The 19892-nt window shown below is 47.9% G+C and overlaps 1 protein-coding gene across 1 annotated transcript in view; it reads right to left on the bottom strand.

The window, feature by feature from the left end:
• The window catches only part of SPAG6 (sperm associated antigen 6), a 37750-nt gene extending 24620 nt beyond the window's left edge, over window positions 1-13130 (bottom strand). The window contains exons 1-3 of the mRNA XM_075143931.1: window positions 13066-13130; window positions 12884-12979; window positions 458-624 (exon numbers count right to left, since the gene is read on the bottom strand). Of these exons, the coding sequence (XP_075000032.1) occupies window positions 458-624; window positions 12884-12979; window positions 13066-13090 (288 nt within the window). The 5' untranslated portion in view covers window positions 13091-13130. The remainder of the gene's footprint in view (window positions 1-457; window positions 625-12883; window positions 12980-13065) is intronic.
• Between the last annotated feature and the right edge of the window lie 6762 nt (window positions 13131-19892).

Genomic DNA, 19892 nt, shown 5'->3' with positions numbered 1-19892 from the left:
TATTTCTCATGCTACAGACTTCCAAAAGGCTATGTTTGGACGTATTAAATATTTCATTACAGAAGTTCAGTTTTTTATATGTACTTTACAAATGTTTGGTAATATCGACAAATCCTAGTCAATTACCACTACAGCTTTCAAATTGTCTCATTTTTAAAGAGGAACCTTTTATAAAGCATCACTCAACATTTTAAAAACGTAACAGTGCCATGAATGTATTTCCTATAGTGCACTAAAAGGTAAGATGATATTTTAAAGTCAAGCTTATTTGAAGTCAAACTTAGGCACATAGTACACATTAATCTCTCAGGGGTTCAAACATACATGCTGTCTCTGACTTCAGTACATTTATTGCTACGTTAGAATAACAGCAGATAGTTGATACAGAAAGATTTCCCTTTCCCTGTGCAATAGTTAAAAAAAAAAAAGATTACTTAAGAAAACAATGATGCCTTACATTCTGCTCAGACAATGAACACACAAGCTGTGGAAGAATGTCTCCCTTCACGACTGCCTCTGCCAGGTCATCGTTATAATTGGCAAGTCTCCCAAGAGCCAAAGCAGCAGTCTGTTGAATAGTTGGGACGACATCCAGCAAAAGAGGCCTCAGCAAAGACATTACACCTGAGTTACACCAGGAAGAGAAAAGCCCATTTGGTAAGCAGAATTTTTTCTAAACATTTGCCTTTATTCATAAAAACCTATCAAGTTACTCTTCCAGGTAATAAGAAGTTGTAGGAAATCCAGGTGTTCCACTGAAATGAAGTCGGGACTTGGATAGCACTGCTGATGCACAGCAATTTTTCATAGGCACAAAACACTTCTGAAATATAAAAAAGTCACATGTAGAAATAAGCTATATTCAAACATCAATAAAACACATGTATTAAAGTATACACAAAAAAATAAGGTATAGTCAAACACATATAAAATGCATGTGTTAAAATATGCACAGGAAACTCCATCTGGAGGTCCTGGTGAGCTGACATTGGCATGCCAGCAGAACCTCTACGTTGAATTACACCAAATTACATTTCATCTATTATAAGCAACGATTGAGTTGGGGAACAATATCCATAATATATTACACTCCAGATAGATTTTCTTATCATGTTATTATGATGTACCTTATCATGTTATTATTATTTCTTACCATGTTCAAGATTTTCTTATCATGTTATTATTTATGATGTGTTTTCACTGATGAGTCCACAGTGTATCAGTTAAACACGAAAGAATATGAAAGTCCATTCTCTAAGGTGGTCTTACAATACATACTTGAAATTATAGGTGAGGTAAGCAGCCGTGACGTGAACCATTAGTAGTTACAGCCTAAGAAAGTCCTTACATGGATAAACATCTGGCTAAAAATAGGAAGTGGGAGAAGTAAACTGTCCCTTCTTGCCATAGGAGGGAGGAGGTCACAGTGCAGTTCTGCAGCCCTCCGTGCTGGGACACGTGCCACTCAGTGTTCATCTATGATCTGGAACCGCATGAACAGTGAGGTGAGACTTTGCTGGTAACTCAAAGTAATTCAGGGTAGTACCAGTGAGGGAAACTGTAAGGAACTAGAGACTGAATGACTGGATAACAAAATGGCAAATGAAATGGAACGCATACGGGGAGGCCAATCCCAACCTCGCATATGCAGTGACGGACCCCAAACAGATCACTATCACCCAGGAGAAAGATCTCAATGTTAGAACAGACAGTTCCATAGAGATACCAGCTCATTGCTCAGTAGCAGAGAAGAAACTTTACCCACAGAAGTATATAGAGCGCTCAGGAATAGAGGCCGAAGCAGAGACCATCACTATGCTATTGTATAAACCTATCCTACATTTAATACTCTCCCCTAGAGTAGAACTGAAAAAGGTTCAGTGAAAGGCAACAAAGATGATCAAAGATGACCACTCTGTGTGTGGAAGCTCTTCCTACAGTTAAACAAAGACTCTTCAATAGGGATATAAATGAGATCCACATGGTGACATAAAAAACATGATTTGTAAGGTCTGGGAAGGGAAAATTACTTGTATTGCGATTCTTCGAAAGTGCCGTCCCGGTACCAGCCAGCTGCATGAATTAATATTTCTGAGCTTTATACCTCCGCCAGAAATCAATGCTCTCTGAAGATGTAGAAGTGCTACAACAGAACACCAGAGAGCTACAGGCAGAAATCTCCGTATCAGCTGTTTCAGTTCTTTCCACTACATTTTTTTGCTAACAAAGATAAAGATTTAGCTGGGTGACTGTGGAAGAAAGCAAGACTTCCCTTCTCAAGGGCTCATGTGGTTATAAGCACTGAACAAAGGCCTTTTGGTGCAACAGTCCCACAACAGTGGATCACTGTCTAATGGCAGATGACACGCAGGTGTTGAACAGGCACACCATGACAAGGAAAAGCTGAGGGCCTTAGAGCAAGGAGTAGTCCAAAGGGATGGAGGCTATAACAAGTTACACCCGTAGCATCCTTATGTATATACGGGCACTCTGAAAAGAAAAAAAGTAAGTTGATCAGCAGTGTAATTCTCACAGAGAACATTTATTTTAAATTAAAACCAAATTGCTCCTAGCAAGAAGAAAATAGCCTAATAATCTATACATGGCTGTGAAAGGGGGTGGAGTGGGGAGCAGTTAAAACTAACCATGGAGGCCATGCTGACCACTAATGAATTTGTTCTGGGAAGGTCAATACTCCAGAGAGAAGCTGCACTGCCATGAAAGGTACGGCCTCCCAGGATGTTCACAAGTCAAAATAACACCGGTCTCGGGGGGGATGCAGTAAAAGAAGAAAAGTGAAATGAAATTGTGATGTCTAATAGAGCTACAGAAGCACCAAAAAAGGCTCTGTAACATGCATTAATTGAACATGTACATGTAGAACCTATGGAAATAGGTCTGTAGTATTGCCGGGGCCTGCTCACACTTTTGTCAAAGCCAGTGGGAGCTGAAAGAGGCCTCCTGTGTACCAACAGGCAACAGGTAGATCCTCCAGTATTATAAGATCAATGTGAATTCATTTAGTACTTTGCAGAAATCCCTACTTCAGAATGTGGTCATCATATTGACATCTTCTCACAAACTCTTCCAAACAGGTATGGTCTCATTAGCAAGTTATGCTTCATATCAAAATGCACCAAGTATTTTATATGACAAATTAAAAGTAAAAACAAACAAATATGTGAGTTGGGGCCAACCCCCTATATCGTCTATAGTGAGCTATCTTCTAGCAAGTCACCTGAACCCTCTATAAGAGGGAAAGACAAGAAAATGCCCCCCCAACATCAGTTGCATGGTCAAACAGCTGCTGAAATTCCTAACCTCATGCTGTTCTGACTGTATTTACACTGAAGGTATTTCAGTAAAGCAGGAACAGTTAGGAGTAGTATCTTTGTATTTAGTGTACAGATACTACATTTGAGCCCTTAACTTGAGATAATATGAAAACAAGATTATTTAATAATTTTTTTTAAAAAGGAAAAAAAAAAGAAAAAAATAGTTTTACTGATACAAAAGAGACTGTTAGAAGTGGTTGGGGGAGAGGGGAAGGAACACTTCAGTGTCCAGTGTCTTGACCCTAGAAAAGGGTGCGTGGGACATTCAACCAGGATGTGGCAGACAGTTCAATTCTGGTGATGGTCTCAAAACCCAGCAAAATTTAAACAGACTAGAATCACTTTATCCAGGAGAAACCCATGAGCTAAATCCAGACCACATAACATGTTTCTGGCCTGCATGACACACCTAGACACCACAAAATGTAAAACCACATTTAAGAAAGTTTACATACACATATGCTTTAAGTTGTCCCAAATATGAGATTTATGTCATTTGTATTTTCAAGATTAGCTGATACAGATTTTACTTTTAGAATAGACTCAAAAACCTTGAGCCTGAAAATGTTTCCAAGCAGCATGCCTCCCCGTGACCAATACCATTCATTTCATTCCATTGTAGTATAAACCATGCAAAGCTTGGTGATGACATTTAAGTGTCAGCACAAAATGTTTTACTGCAAATTATTTTAGCTGATGAAACTGAAGGTGAGAAAAGAGATGAAAAGTGAAATGGGAGTTACTGTTTGAAGAAGGGACACAAGATGCTAAAACAGGGTTGAAAAAATACAGTGACTGGATGGAAAAGGTTTAGAAATAATAGAAACTGTGCTGATCCTCAAGGAGACTATATTTTCCCAAAGTGATGGCTGAATGTGAGAAAAGACAGTGAACAAATAATTACCATGACAAGAGCTTTGGAGGAACAAGAAAAAGAAAAATCAATTCCTGTTGCTGTACAAGCCTTATATTGACATCAAATTAACTGAGAATTGAGAGAAGTGTATAGGCCTAGATTATGCCTGTGTATAATTATTTAATTATTGAACATAATTAAAAGCTTCTACCTCTACTTCCCACCTTCTCTAAAACCAGTTTCTTTCTCTGCATCAAGATGCTATCCATCACCTCTGACTACTCTGCAAGACCAACTGCTCAAGGAGTTTTCACCATTGTCATGATTTTTACATTTTCAGCAAACCGAGTATTTCTTTCTTTACAGCACTTAGAAAAAATAAACAATTAATTCTGAGAGTGTGAAAACAGCTACATAGAGATTATATGGTCTCCACTAAAATACCTATAGGAAAACAAAGATGTCCACTTTTCCTCCTATGACTTTTGAACATAGTGCTGGAAAGGACAGATGTGCCTGACAGAGGAGGTGGCTTTCCTGTCCTGGGCCCAACCCAGCTCTTTCTCCCAGAGATAGCTGTACTTGGTGAGCTCCTCTATTTGATCTCTTCCTTTCTTTTGACTGTCCTGTCTACAGCAAAGTCTACCCCTCTTCTCCAAAGGGGTCCAATCCAGAATTCCTATTAGCATTTTGAATTAAATTCAAATTTATTTAACATTATGTTAGAGCCGGAAAATAGGTAAGAACCTTCCAATAACTTCCTTTTACCTCTACCATTCACTTAAATGAACAGGGCCGTACAGAGCAGGGAGTAGCAGTGTCTTGCTGCTGAAAACTTTAGAACTCTTTGGTCTTCTTCTAAATAAGTCTGTTGTGACAGAAGTAGGAAATTCATTAACTCTAATTCAAAGGCAGCAATACAGAAAGTAAACTACAAAATAAGGCATTTAGACCATTGGACTAGATTTGTTTTGGAAGAGTTCCCACTAGCAACTCAGAAACAGGGTAACAAAGAACTACTGCCAAATATTCTCTCTTGCATCACAGAACCTTAACTGACCTTGGGGAAGGAACGATTCCCCTTTCTATCCTCAGTTTCCCACTCAGATTTGTTTCAAAGAACGACACACTTCAGAAGCTGAATCACCCTTAACGCGCACTTCTCAAGTGGAGCTGTTGTGCATAGGCCTGATGCACTTTCTTTTAGCTAGCAAGTGCTGGCTGCTGCCTGTCTGGAAAAAAAACCCACTCAGCAGCAGGTTCCAAGTTTTTTCATTCCAAGTTTCTGTAGCCAAACAAACAGTCACTATTCTGGAGATAGCAATCTTCATTTGGTCATTTTGATTTCTTGGGGAAACCCACCTGGAAGTCATGCAGAATCCCTCTACTCTCCTCCCACCCCTGCCAAATCCTTGTCAAACTTGATAGTCACAAGTCAGAGAAACATCACTCTACATTTGAAATTCTCTCAATTGCTGCACCTGAAGATGACCCCTCCTACCGTATTCTCCTTCCTTAAAAGCAAAATTTATTTCCATTTTAAAATGTAAATGTGGGAAAAAAGTCATTCTACACTAGTGTTTTCTCTGGACACATTCTTATCTTGGAAGATGCTGTCCTTCTAATTTATGCTTTGGATCAAGTATAACGTTGTCTTCTCATTTTTGAGAAGACATTGTTACACTAAGAACATCCACCAAGCTAACATTAGCACTCAAACATTCATCATATCACCTTGATTTTTCAGGGCTCCTGATGTCAAATTCAGATGATTTAACATGGAAATAAAATGGAAATTTATTGCTGCCTCACCCCAATTCCTTATCTTCAACTCCCCTTTCCTAGAAGCAGCATAGCAGAGAGTTTTAAGTAGGAGACTTAAAATAAATTTCCCAGAAGAATAGTGAGAGAGAGAAATTCCACACTGACTCGTCTTGACACGGCCTCTTCCAGAGACAACGCGGTATGCACGTCTCAAGGACATACTCCTCAAGTGTGACTCACCCCGAGAAAGGACTCCTCACTGCGACAGTTCCATGCACAACACAATTACAATCCTTCAAATATCAAAGGGAACATAAATACAGTTTGGTAACAGAGACTCTGGGTAATCAAGTAATTCGTACAGCAATTACCAGATGGTGTGGGACATAATGCAGATTCAGTTTGACAGCGGGACTGGAGATTTCTGAAGGATCGAGGAGCAGTAAGTTCCTCCTCCTTAAAAGCTGATCTGGCTGATCATTTCCCAGACCCTGTTTCTCCATTAATGGAGCAGAACTAATCCTGTTCCAAGAGGACTGAGTTTCTGAAAATGCCTCTCACAGTGCTAGTTAGCGGCCACCACACAATCCTTCACAGACACACCAAAACCAAGGTGGTCACAAGGAGCTGCTTCTTTTTAACGGCCACTTGCTAAGATGAGACTGAAGTTCCTAACAAATTCTGGCTTTGAAATTTTACTTGCAAATCTCCTCCAAACAGGACAGGATGCTGAGAAAAGGAGGAATCCTGGAGCAGTTGAGCTTTCAGTTGAGTGAGTTACAGAAAAAGCCAGTCCTCCAGCTTCAGCTGCATTTACTTCCTCCTTCTCTGTCAGCTCTCTGGTACTTTCCTCAACACACAGCCTCCTTCTTCCCTTCATCAGGAACCACCATGTCATCAAGCCTCAGGGAAAGCTACTCTCCTCACTTGATCTACTACAACTCCAAAGATAACCTTTTGCCTTTCATGCCACATTGCATACTTCTCTCCCACTTCTCCTCTCACTAAAACTCAGCAAAGCTTTTAACTAAATAAAAATAATTTAAAAAAAAAAAAAGTAAGTGCATCCTTCACAAGAGAGGGTGTATAAACCCAAATGTTGAAACTGGCTTTATGGGGGCACTGGAGTCTGTCCATGTCATAGAATCATAGAATCCTTAAGGTTGGAAAAGATCTCTAAGATCATCAAGTCCAACTGTCAACCCAACACCACCATGCCCGCTACACCATGTCCCTAAGCGCCTCATCTACACGTCTTTTAAATACTTCCAGGGATGGGGACTCAACCACTTCCCTGGGCAGCCTGTTCCAAGGCCTGACCACTCTTTCAGTGAAGAAATTTTTCCTAATGTCCAATCTAAACCTCCTTTGGCGCAACTTGAGGCCATTTCCTCTCGTCCTATCGCTAGTTACCTGGGAGAAGAGACTAACACCCACCGCACTACAACCTCGTTTCAGGTAGCTGTAGAGCGCGATGAAGTCTCCCCTGAGCCTCCTCTTCTCCAGGCTAAACAGTCCCAGTTCCCTCAGCCGCTCCTCATAAGGCTTGTGCTCCAGGCCCTTCACCAGCTTCGTTGCCCTTCTCTGGACACGCTCCAGCACCTCCATGTCCTTCTTGTAGTGAGGGGCCCAAAACTGAACACAGGATTCGAGGTATGGCCTCACCAGTGCCGAGTACAGGGGCACGATCACCTCCCTGCTCCTGCTGGCCACACTATTTCTGATACAGGCCAGGATGCCATTGGCCTTCTTGGCCACCTGGGCACACTGACGGCTCATGTTCAGCCGGCTGTCAACCAGCACCCCCAGGTCCTTTTCCTCTGGGCAGCTTTCCAGCCGCTCTTCCCCAAGCCTGTAGCGTTGCATGGGATCCTCTTGGAAGGTCCAGATAGGGCAAGAACACAGATGCTTTAAGGGAGCAGCTCTTTTTCTGCACAGCTGACTCGACAGCCATCCTCCCTACACACCCTATGCTCCCAGCAGGCTTTCTACAAAGCACTGTGCTACCAGAGCACATTCTTTAACATTATTTAAAATGTGGAACTACATCCTGAAATCCCTTCCCAGAGTCTGATCCTCCTTACACAGGGCCAAGTGTCCAACTGTCACATTCAAAACAGGTACATTTAAAATACGTACACTAGAAAGAGCAGTTGAGAAAAGCATGGGCAAAAAGACTCAATGTAATTAGATGAGGGAAATAAATTTGAACAGCCTTTTCTCAGAAATAAAGACTCCTAAAACCACGCCAAAGATTTAGAAATACAGCTTTTAAAACCTGTCACCAGTGGAATAGCTCTGGAGCCAGGAGGGAACTAATGCTCATGACATCATCCTTTACCTGCATAAAAACAGACCATGAAGTAGGGGAAAATCTGCCATGCCACAAGGGTTTGTGATGGAGCCCTAGTCTGAGGCAGACAAGCCCTGTCCCCAAGCTATAGCCTCTTGCCAACACGGATTGTGAGGAACAGATACAGGAGAAGATGCCCAGAGGTAAAAGAGGAGGAGAGGACTCGGTCCTGGAGTATAGCTTGTATGCTGGAGTATAAGGCCTCAGAAGTAGCTTGATACTGGGCAGAATGGAAAGGAGACCTGGGCTCAGGGTTGCGGCCTGATGGAGTGGGAGGACAGTTGGAAGAGATTCACTGGGAAAGGGTCTTCCTTTACACTGACATTTTGGAACTTTCCTGGAACCCTGCAGACTGGCCAGCAAGTAGGTAAGGCAGAGGAACAGAAGTTGAAGTTATCTGCCAGAGATCATAAAAATACCCCAGCAGCAACGATAAGGGAACCCAGGTGTGCAGGACACAGAGTCCTATGGCAAAATACAGGCTGCTAGACCACACAGCTTCAAATTTCTTTTCCCATGTTCCAGACTCAGCTTTCCCTATGACTTCCACAGCCATTATGCTTAAGAATGTGATCAACCCCAAGAAAGGGGTTAAAGAGCTGATTTTGTAATATCTTTAAAGTCAAAGGCTAAGTTGCAAGACTGAACTGTTTCTTAATCCCAACGATATCCTTAAATGACTTACAAATTAAAAGCAACAATCCCATCACCACAAGCTCTAATGCAAAATAAATAAATAAAAATTTAATTCATACTATGAGAGAATACCAAAATGAATAGCCAAAAGTAATTCAAGTCTTACTCTGATACATTTATTAATGCTGAATTGTAAATGCCTCAAAAAAAAATCAAAACAAAACGCTATTTCAAAGGCACTATTTATTTACAGAGTGCTGCACTTCACAAGGCAGATGAAGAAAGAAGAATTAGGCCCTCCGTGACTACCACTCTTAGAAACATACTGGAACCAGTTCAGATTTTCTCCTAAATTTTCTAAAACACAGAAAGCTGCCTAAATCTCAGTGCAAGAAAGAGAAAGCTCAAATTCATCTGCTGTTATAATTGAAAATAGTCTGTTTGTAGGATTTTAAATTTTGGAAGGATGAGGGGGTGTGGAGCTCAATAACACATTCCAGTACCAAACTTCATGAGCTGTAGCTGCCAAATGAATAGATTATTTTTAAATATGTTTCAAACCATTACTATCAAAGTAGCTTCTCCCATTACTCAGCAGCCCTCCAGAAACAAGATTTGATAAATTGTCTGTCAATTGTTCCAAGTATCTATTTACTAAGTGGAAAAAGTTGAGGAGTTTTGGAAGAGATTTTTTTTCCAAGTATACATTAATTAAACATTCAAACGACAAATCCTGCAATTATTATTCATGGTAGTATTTAATCATAAGGAACAACCTTATCAAAGCCAACCACAGAATTGGAAAAGACACAGGAATGAGTTCTGACAAAGGAATTTCTCTGATCATTCCTTGCACTTCCCGGCCACCAGAAAGCTGTGGAGCTCCCAGGCACTACCGCCCCAGGACATTCCTGACCACGAGAGAGCCGGTGCCGTGTAAATGTGTCAAAGTCCAGGGCCAGATTCCAGTTCCCTGGTTACAACCACTTTCAGGATTTCTGCTCAGTGGGAAAGGCAGCTCCAGAGCTTGATGAGATACAGAAGCCTCAGAAGAGAGACGCCCTGGGACAAGGTGGGTTTCCTGTTGGCCCTCTCTGACCTTTCCAGCTTGCCAGTTCCCACCAGTTTTCCTTACAGGTCATACATAGGAGTCTCCACAATAATGGTACCTTACGGCTTCTCAACAGCCAAGCCAGCGTAAGAAACTTCCACCTCTGATCCTGGCCACTTGCTCCCTTCCATGCTGCAGTCTGCCATCTCCTAATTTGCAACAATACCACTGCTTGTACCTGGTTTAATACCACACAAGCAGGGCTTATAGTGTATCAAGAATTATTTTTAAACACACTCCCATCTTTCATTATGTTAGCATGGTGTCCAGAGACACCTCCACAAAGAACAAGGTCTCAAACTAGTATTTATTTTCCTTGTAAGATATTAAGTATTTATCAAAAGGACTCTAAAAATGGGACCAAACGCTTTATTCCTTGAGCACTGATCTTTCACTGCTGCCAGTCTGAATTTTGGATATTCCAGGAACATAAACGAAGGCAAATAATACAAGAGTACGCTACAGTACATTTTAAGGGCTCAATTTTGTTCAAATTCAAGTCACTGTAATCTTGCCTTCTGCTTCAGCCAGAAAAAGACTAAACCCTGAAAACCTTTGAGATCCAACCGAAGAACCCTGCAAGATGCCCCTGGCTCCTAAAGCTAATGGAAAATGACAGCAGGCAAAGACTTTCCGCATCTTCTTAAAACAGAGATCTCCCTAAGCTCCCTAAGGGATAGCTAACTTTCTTTACCAGAATAAGAAACGAGCCCCCAATCCTTTTATATATGGATTTATACAGAAATACATGTATAGACAGACATCTTTCTTTCTCAAGTCATTGCTCCAGAGCTCACTAGATCAAGACCATAAAAGGTACGCCAGTTACCTGCTAGACAGCTATGTCTCAAAATATTTGTGTAAGTGCTTTAAAAGGGACCAAATCACATTTTATTTGGGGGGAGGCTTTAAAAACCATTTAATCACGTTTCACTTAGGAGGAAGTTTTAAAACCTGTATCTAGCACATCCAGAAAAGGTCAAAACTAACAGCTATCATTTTAATTATATAACTATTAATTAGTTTCAAAGGCACAGGTTGGGGAAGAGGGTAAAATATTTGTGGCCTCAGCCATTCAAATAAATTGTAATAGGAAACACTGTGTTTGCAGACATTCCCCTCTCTTCTAGCATCTGAAAAACTAAAGCCTATGGAAAAATACCAGAATGGGCCAAGAAGGATGACAACCTACACAAATGTACATTTCCCTGTTACTACCCCAGAGCCTGATCTTTGTAAAATCAACCTTCAGACCAACACTGGCTGTGCGCAGAAGAAAGTTTCAGGCCTCTGAACTGATTATTTCGTCTGCACAAGCAACAAATCAGTTCTGAGGTAAAGCTACCAACCAGATTACATCAAATAAATATTTTAAGAAGAAATACAATATACTTAAAGTTAGCTTGGCATTTTGTTTGCTTTCTTAAAATAGAAACTTTCTGCATTTTTAAAAACACTGAACTGTAAGAAGCCTGCCTTCTCTCTGTGAGCAGCTAAAAGCAGAACTGTAAATGGACACAGAGGGAACTTTTCTTACAAATAACACATAAAATATTCCTATGGCCAAGATGACCCTTCGGTAAAAGGAGATAATTTGTATAAACTAAAGCAGTGGCATTAACTCACTGAAAGATAGGGAAAAAAAAAAATCACAAGGCACAGCAAGGCAATACAAAAGGCCTGGTGTCAACATGTCACTCCCATAATCAAAGCAAATGTTTCTTTAACATGAATTTAAGTGATAGGTTTTCAACAAAACCATTTTAGTAGACAGTTGTAAATACAACAACCAAAAGTTGAAAGTATTTACGTGATTGGTTTTCTTTTTTTGTTTGTTTGTTTGTTCCCATTGTATCTCAGAAAAGACTGACAGCTTTACTAGATTTGGGAAACAAGTATTAAAAACAAAATCAAGACAAACCAAAACATAATCAATTCATTAATACCATATGGTAAACCAACTACGGATTTATAGCACTTTTTCAATCTGCCTTTCAGGTAATCAATTACTGAGCACTTCTTCTTTTTCCTCTTTTAAGCTCAGGAACTCTGGACAAGCGGAGTGGGTCTGCCAGATGCCAGCAGCACAACAGCTGGTAGAAGTGCTCCCGCAGCTCCTGTTTCTAAAAACGCTCAATTTGGTTCACGATATCCCACGACAGCAATATAACAACAGCGAATCCCTCCTAAGCTGAGCAAGTCTGCTGGCGAAAAGCGTTGAAGAATTTAGGAACAACTTGTAAAGCTAGTATAAAAATAGTTTCTTCCAAAGTAGGTTTTCCTTGGCAAGTCAGCGCTGGCTTCACTGGGAATTCCGTTTTCTACACTTTACATAAAGCTATATCGGAAGCATGAGGAAATAAGTTAAGAAGTGGCTCATACTGAGAAATTTTCCCTGAAATAAAAATAAGTTATGAGATCACAGCCACCTCAAAACAAACGCAGAAATAACCCCGCAGACAAGCAGGGCAACCCGCGCACGCGGCTGACGAGCCTAATTAACTTTCCCATCGCGCCGCAAGGGACTCGCCAAGCCCGTCCTCGCACCGCGGGGCCGCGGGACCGGTCCAAATCCTCGGGGGAGAAAAATCCTTGGAAACCAAGCGGCCAACCTGGGCGGGGGGGGAGGAAGAAAAACAGGGCAGCGCCCTGGCAGCCCCGCGCTCCCGGGGGGCGGCGCGGCCCTGCGCGGGCCGGCCCAGCGCCGCGCTCCCCCTTCCCCGCCGCCGGGCGTCAAGCGCCGCGGCCCCGGGGCGCGGAAGTCCCCGCGGCCGCGCACGGCCCGGCCCTGCCGGCTCTCGCGTGGCAGAAGGGCGGCGGGAGCGTACCTGCGTTTTGGAGGGTCTCGATGTTCTGCGGCCGGGCGGCGAGCTCGGCCACCGCTTGCACGAACTGCGTCCGGGCGCGCTGGTACTGCTCGAAAACTGCGGGCGGCAGCGCCGGGGCACCGGGTTAGCGGCCGCCTCGCCGGCCCCCGGCCCCAGCCCCGGCCCCCGCCGCCCCGGCCTACCTTGCAGGACCTGCCTCTGGCTCATGGCGGCGGCGCGGCAGGCTGCGCGCCCGCGCAGGGCCGCACTGTGTACCCGTCGCCCTGGCAACCGGGCGGAAGCCGCGCCGCGGGGGGGCGGGGCCGCGCCAACACCGCCCGTGACGTCAGCGCACCCGCCCGCAGCGCGCCGTCCCGCGCAACCCCCGGCCCGGCTCCGCGCCGCTCCGCGGCTCCGGGCCCTGGACCCCCGCAGGGACCGGCGGTGCGTGGCAGCGAGGGGCTGTGCGCGGGCCGGGAAGAGATGCGGCCCAGGCGGGTTGTGCCTGGATGGCAGCATGTTGCACACGTGTGTTAAATGTATAGGTATAAGGTATAGGTGTACAGGTGTGGGTATAGGCACCTATAGAGATGCGCGGGGGCGTACGGAGGGCGCGGGGGCGTATAGGTCTGCGGAGAGAGGACTTCACGCCTCTATACCACGTCTGTACCACAGATACACAGACAGCGGCGTGCAGATGTATCTGTGGGTATACGTGAATACGAAGTTACATAAGAGCGTATATAGGCAGCTGTACATCCTCAGCTCTGTAACCGGGAGCTGTCGTCCTCGGGAGGGCGGGGGAAGGACGGGGACGGGCAGGAGAAGGGCAGCGCCCGCGGGACGCCGCCGGGCTCGGCACAGGGACTCGCCCGGGCCGCAGCGCTGGCTGGTCCCCCGCGGGCCGCCGCTCCCGTCCCCCCGCGTCCCGCGCAGCGCGGCGCAGGCGGGCTCGGGCGCGGGGGCTGGCGGTGGGGTCGCGGGCGGCCGGGCCGGGGCCTGCCCGCCCCCGCTGACATTCGGGAGCGGCGCCGCGGCCGCCCCACCGGAGCACCTCGGCGGGACGCGCTGCTCCGCACGGCGGGGGCGCCGAGGGCGGGCGAGGGGGGTCCTCTCTGCCCCGGCCGCCCCGCGCAGGCAGACGCTCCCCCGGCCCCCGGCGCTGCGCGGGGGGAGGCGCGGTACTCCGCGGACCGCCCTCCGCCCGCCGCGGCCGCAGAGCTGCCTTTTCCCGCTCCGCTGCTGCGCAACTTGCCGAGGGCCCAGCGGGCAGGGAGGGGGAGCCCCGCCGCTCCGGCTGGGTCCCACGCACCGCCCGGCAGCTCATGCGGCATCCCCCTCCCCGGCTCCCGCTCCCCCTCCGCTCCCTGGGTGGGGGAGAAATAAAAAGAAAGAAAAAAGAAAAATAAGGGCAGCCGCAGCGCTCCCAGCGCTGCCCCTACCGCACCCTGCCGCGCCTTTAGTCTCCGGGGAGGGGGGGGTCCTTTGATTTTAATTTTTTCTTTTTTTCTTTTTTCTTTTTTGCCACCACTGCGATTCCTCGTCGGGGATCTCCACTATTGCCTTACACCGCCGCGCCGGCCCACGCCGGGGTTTTTCGCGCCGCACGGGGAATAAACTCGCCCCGCGCAGGGCCGCGGAGCCCCCGCCCACCCAGAGCCGCGGAGCGCTGCGTCGCCTCGGCGGTGGGGGCAGCGCGGGCGCGCAGGGGCGAGCCCGTGGGCTACAGCCACCGCCTCTGCCGGGAGCCACGCGGGTCGTGCCGCGGGGGGAGTACCGCGGGAGCAGCGCCGTCCCCACCGGAGAGGAAGGCTTTTCTCACTCCATGCACGAGCGCAGAGTTCATGATACGCCCGAGCGCATCCCCCCGCGCAGCGCCGGGAGCTCCCGCACCGCTCAGATGCGGGCGGGGGGGGGGCAGCTTCTGCTCGCTGCGGGCGGGGGGAGGGACGGCCCGGCAGCAGCCCTCTGACTTTGCCAAGCACGGGTACTAGTTATCCCTGTACACCATAACAGTATTTTTTAATATTTTTTTTCAATAGCGTATCATTCTGGTAAGTAGCCTGGTGACTGCCTTCCACTTTTCCCATCTTGGTGTCTCCGGCTGTAAGGACTATTTACGAATAATTCTCTTCATAACCCGTCGGCCAAGGCATTGTTGCATCTATGAGTAAACACAGCCTTGGAGGTCTTTACAGCAACTATTGCAAACGGTGGGACTGCAAAATGAAATCAGGGTTATCAGGATTTGAATGAAAATAGACTCTACATCTCCTCCAGTACGTTCTGAGGGCGATTCCCAAGACGCGAGATATTTGTGAACGAAGTTACTAGTTACCTCTGCTATCGATCAGGCTGCTCCAAGTGAAATTGTGATCCACAGCAGAAAACCAGAGTTACTATTCCACAAAAAAAATGCCCCTTTCTGTGGCCACCCTCTAACGCAGAGTGGCTTCAGGATTTCATAGGCTGGTATTTTGTTCTGCAAAGCTGTAAATGTACCAAATCAGATGACTGACACTATACAAATGCACTATTTGATAGGTGGTATAAGTTTTGTCTCATACCTTAAAGTTGAAAGGCTGAAGTTACTTCAGCCGCATTTTAAAAGTTTGAAAAAGTGTGAGAAAGACGTCTAATTTTAATAAATCATCTCTGGGTTTGCTCAACTGAGAGGTGGGCTAGCGTAAACAGTATCATGGTCTAAAATGAGCCACGTGTTTCCAGGAGTATTTAATGCAGAAAAAAATATCTCTTTAAGCAAACAAACAAAACAGGCGATGTGCTGTTCTTTACAAATAAATGAGACAAATTAAATCAGATTGGTGAGAAGGTCGTTTGCCACAGAAAATATTTTGGGAAATTATCACCATGTGTACTTGAGAAGGGAACAGCTGTTAAACACATTTCTTTATACTTATTTCTGTTCTTAAGTTAAATAAAAAAAATAAACAAACGGTGATGAATTACTTCCAGAGGCTTTTTTTTAAAAAGCAGATGTGTCGATTACAGATAAATTGATTTATCTGTCTAATTAAGTCTAATGTTCGGATAAGTGAAACAACAAAACGCACCCTGAGTACCTCCAAAACTTGCTGTTACATTTCGTTACTTGATACTGAGAGTCTGTTCGCATGGTTAATAATAATAATGAGGAATAAACACCATGCAATTGCGGTCTACGGAAATGTCACCGGTTCTCGCAAAAGTACTGAAGACGGAAAATCATTTATGGAAATGACGTAGTTGTGAGACTTCATTGCCTGCTGCTGGGGTGCTCATTAGTAGGAAACCTGTATCCTTAGGCGGGTGGTGTTAGTTACGACTGCGTTACTGCACACGTCAGCTTAAAAAATAAACCGGAGACCAGGGGAACAGTCAACAATTATCCAAATTAATAACGTGCATTCGCTTTCTGGGGGGCGTTCTTTAATCTCAGCCTTTCATTCACTCGGAAATACGCCCGTGACGGGGCGGGGAAGCATCATTTTCCCCAAGCCGGTGAAGGGCGAAGTTGGTCCTGGAGTTTTTTGGGGGGTGAGGGGTGCCGGGGGGGGCTTCCCACGGGCTTTCCCGGCTTGGTCCCGTCCCCGCGGGTGCGAGGCAACAGGTGGCTCAGCCCCTGCACGGGAGGAGCCGGGTCCTCCGCAGGTCCCCCCGGCTGGAAGGGCGCTGGGTGGCACGTCCAGGGCCGGGCTCGCTGCCCCTCGACGGCTCATGCCCCGCAGTGGCCAAGCCATGGCTGCGCCTCTACGGTTTGAAACTGCGCGACGCTCATTAAAAGGTGAGGTCTGCCCGCGTCTTGGTGTGGCGGCTTCTCCACCGGCTGCGGGATGTCCCCCGGCTGTCCCCCGGGACAGCCCGCCGGGGCTGCGGGCCAGCGGGACTGGAGCCGGAGCCGCCCCCCGGCCGCCCCCCAGCCGCCCCTCGCGTCCCCCGGCACCGCGCTGGGTCGCCCGATCTGCCTCTGGAGGGTCTCCTCCGCTTGCCACACGCCTGGCAAATTGTTCATGCGTGCTGATAAAGACTTTGAGCAGATATTTGAAGGTCTGCAAAATGAGTTTTTTAATCCCGTGCTTGGACGACTGAGCGCGTTTGGTGGGAAGAGCAACGCGCAAACTCCTCCGCTCACTCCCGCGGATCGGAGCTTAAAGCGCTGGGCTTGTGAAAGCAGGGAGGTTAAGCGTGGAAAGGTTAATGGGAATGAATGGGATGTAGGAAACTGAAGTGTTGTTTCGAAGAGAGTGTGCTGGGTGAGGGATCTCCGACTCCGTGTATAGCCTCTCTAAAATATAATATTTGAATCCTTGGACTGAATAATTTAATTTGCAAATTTAATTTGGGCTTTGCCATTACCCGATTTTAGCAAAAACTCTATCAGAGGGACGGTAGCAGTGGAGAGTCCCCTCTCTTTTTCATTAAGCTTTGGCTCGGGGCTTCAGCAACTCACAATATTCTGGGGTCCCCTCTCTGGATTTCTGGTAGTGAGTTTAATTTGTGAGACCTTCCTATAGAGTAAATTAGTTCTGTGAGGCGAAGACAGAAATGTCGAGGCATTTCAGACACACTAGAAAGAGGACTTTGCTTTTTCTTCATCGAAAAGGACGACGCTGACATTTGAGCAGGCATTTGTAACCATAAACCTGTAAACGGTATAGATTTGGCTAGTGGAGATTGGTGCGTCGCCATTGCACTAGGCAAAGACAGAACAAAAATTATAAGGGATAAATAAACTGGAAAAGGGCAAAACATTTCAGGCTGACTTGCAGGATGGGACCAGGAAATATTAGCTGGTAGGGCTGAGCCCTTTTTACCACGTGCATATGGTTACACCTCTGGTTTCCTGCGGAACCGTCCGCGCTTGTGCAGTGCCATTAAAGAGGGAAAAAAAAAAAAAAAAGACAAATATTTTTGGGACGTTCCAAAACTGAAAGCCGGAGCTTAATTTATTCTGGGGACTTGAAAGGAACGAGGTCTTCCTTTGTGTCTGTTGCTCCGGGGGAGGGTGTGTGTCGGCTTGGCGCTGAACGCTGCCTGAATCTACATATGTAAACCCAGCAGCGCTTCTCCCCCCCATGCCGGTAGGATTGCGAGCGCTGGCAGCTCACAACAATGCTCCCAGACAATGCCAAATACGCGGAGCCTGCGCGGCTGCGGCGGGACTGGCCAGCGTTTAGCTCTTGATCTGGAAGGACCAAATTTGCGCCATGCCCGGCGGAGCCCGCCGCTCGCCCCGCGGCCGCCCCGTCCTCCTGCCCCATCATTGTCCCTGGCTGCTGCGGTTAGAGGGGTGGGGACACGCAGCAGCCAGACGACGATATCTCGGTCTGCAGAAGAAGGTGTTACGAGAGGCACCAGCAGCAGAAAAGGCTGCAAATCGCTGTCGTGTGGTTGCTATTAGCAACAAATCAGCTGAACAGCCTGCAAACCCCGAGCACCTAGGGCGGAGGTGGCAAGGAAAACGCCAGGGCTAGAGAGACTGGGGCTGGTGGGCGCTTTCCCGAGAGGACCTCCCGTGCAGCCCCGGGCTGCCTCCCTCGGAGGGCGGCCGGGAAGGGCAGGGCAAGGGGAGCCACTGCTGCCACCGCCGCGCACGGCGCTCCCGGAGAGGGGAAAGGCAGCCCACTTAAAAGAGACAAAATGGCAGCTCGTGGCTTGTAGGCATCCCTCTCGGCGCTGAGCTCCTGCCTCGCCTCCGCCGGTCCCCTCTGCTGCCAGCTCCTCGGTGCCCGCGGCCTCTCCCTGCGCGCCCGCCTGCCCTGGGGCACCGTCCCAGCCCGGGGAGCAGCAGCGCGGTGTCCCCCGGGGCTCCAGCCGCAGCCTTTCGCTCTCCGCAGCCAGCCCACCCAGCCTGGAAACCAAACTCCCATCCCTCCGGATGGGACACGTCCCGACCGGCTGCACCCGGTGGCCGTGTGGAGCCGCGGCTCCGCGCCCCGCACAGCCCAGCTCTGGCTCGTGGGCTGCCGGCGCCGAGAACCCGCGGAGGGTGTGCGCAGGCTCCGCACCCCGTGCAGCGACAGCTGCCTTGCAGGGGCATCACTCACACAACACCCCTGCACCTTGGCCATGCCGACACCTTCCCTTGCAGCACCGTTTTCGCATTGCTTTTGGGTTTTTTTGTTTTGGTTTTGGTTTTGGTTGTTTTTTGTTTTGTGGGGTTTTTTTTTGCGTTCCCCATTTAAAGTTTTTGGGGTTGTGTATGCGGCGCTGTTTTGGGGTGGGGTTTTTTTGTTTGTTTCTTTCTTTTCTCTTTTTTTAGGATCAGCCCCTTTCGGAGGCCTCCAGCAGCCGTAGGATCTTTGGCACGACGTTGTCTCACAGATCAGAAAGTGCCTCGTCGAGGAAGAACCTCTCGAGCATCCCCAGCACATGCAGAGGGAGGAGTGAGAAATGCCAGTGCTGGCAGAGGTGCCCGGGAGCTCTGCGCTCAGCGGAGGCCCCGGGATGCGCGGCGGCGCCTCGGCCTCCTCCACCGGGCATGCGGCATGCGAGAGACACCGGCGGCGCGGAGCCCGGTGGCGTGCGCGGAGGGGGAAGGGCTGCTGGCAGCCTCTGATATTGGAAAAGTGCCTCCCTGCCACCGGGGAGATCTCACCCGGCCGCTCTCTGGGGAATATCCCCCGCCACACCGTTGAGGGCATCGGCGCGGGGAGCGGGGAAAGCATCTGCATTTCCCTGGCGATAGGGAACATACAGCCCTTTGTCTTTCTAGACGAGGTGCGATATTCAGCTGCGTGCCATGAAAATACAGGCGCCAAATGGCTACTGCGGCCCCCTCCCCTCTCTGGGGGAGGTCGGGGCGCCCCGGGGCCCCGCCGTGCCCTGGGAAGGGCTGGGGCCGGCCGGCCTCGCAGGGAGGCCGGGTCGCTGCGGCAGGGCGGACGGGAACACGGGACCGCGGCGCCCCGCAGCCGGCGGGGGGATGCCGGAAAGCCACGTCCCGGTGCCCCCTTCCCGGCACGCACATCCCCAAATATCCGGGCTCGCTGGAGCACCCCAAGGGCAGGACGGGGGGGAAGGGCAGGCG

Source organism: Calonectris borealis, chromosome 2 (genome assembly GCF_964195595.1).
Source record: "Calonectris borealis chromosome 2, bCalBor7.hap1.2, whole genome shotgun sequence".
Taxonomy (NCBI): domain Eukaryota; kingdom Metazoa; phylum Chordata; class Aves; order Procellariiformes; family Procellariidae; genus Calonectris; species Calonectris borealis.
Note: the sequence above shows the minus strand (reverse complement) of the source record. Positions and strands in the feature narration are given on the sequence as shown.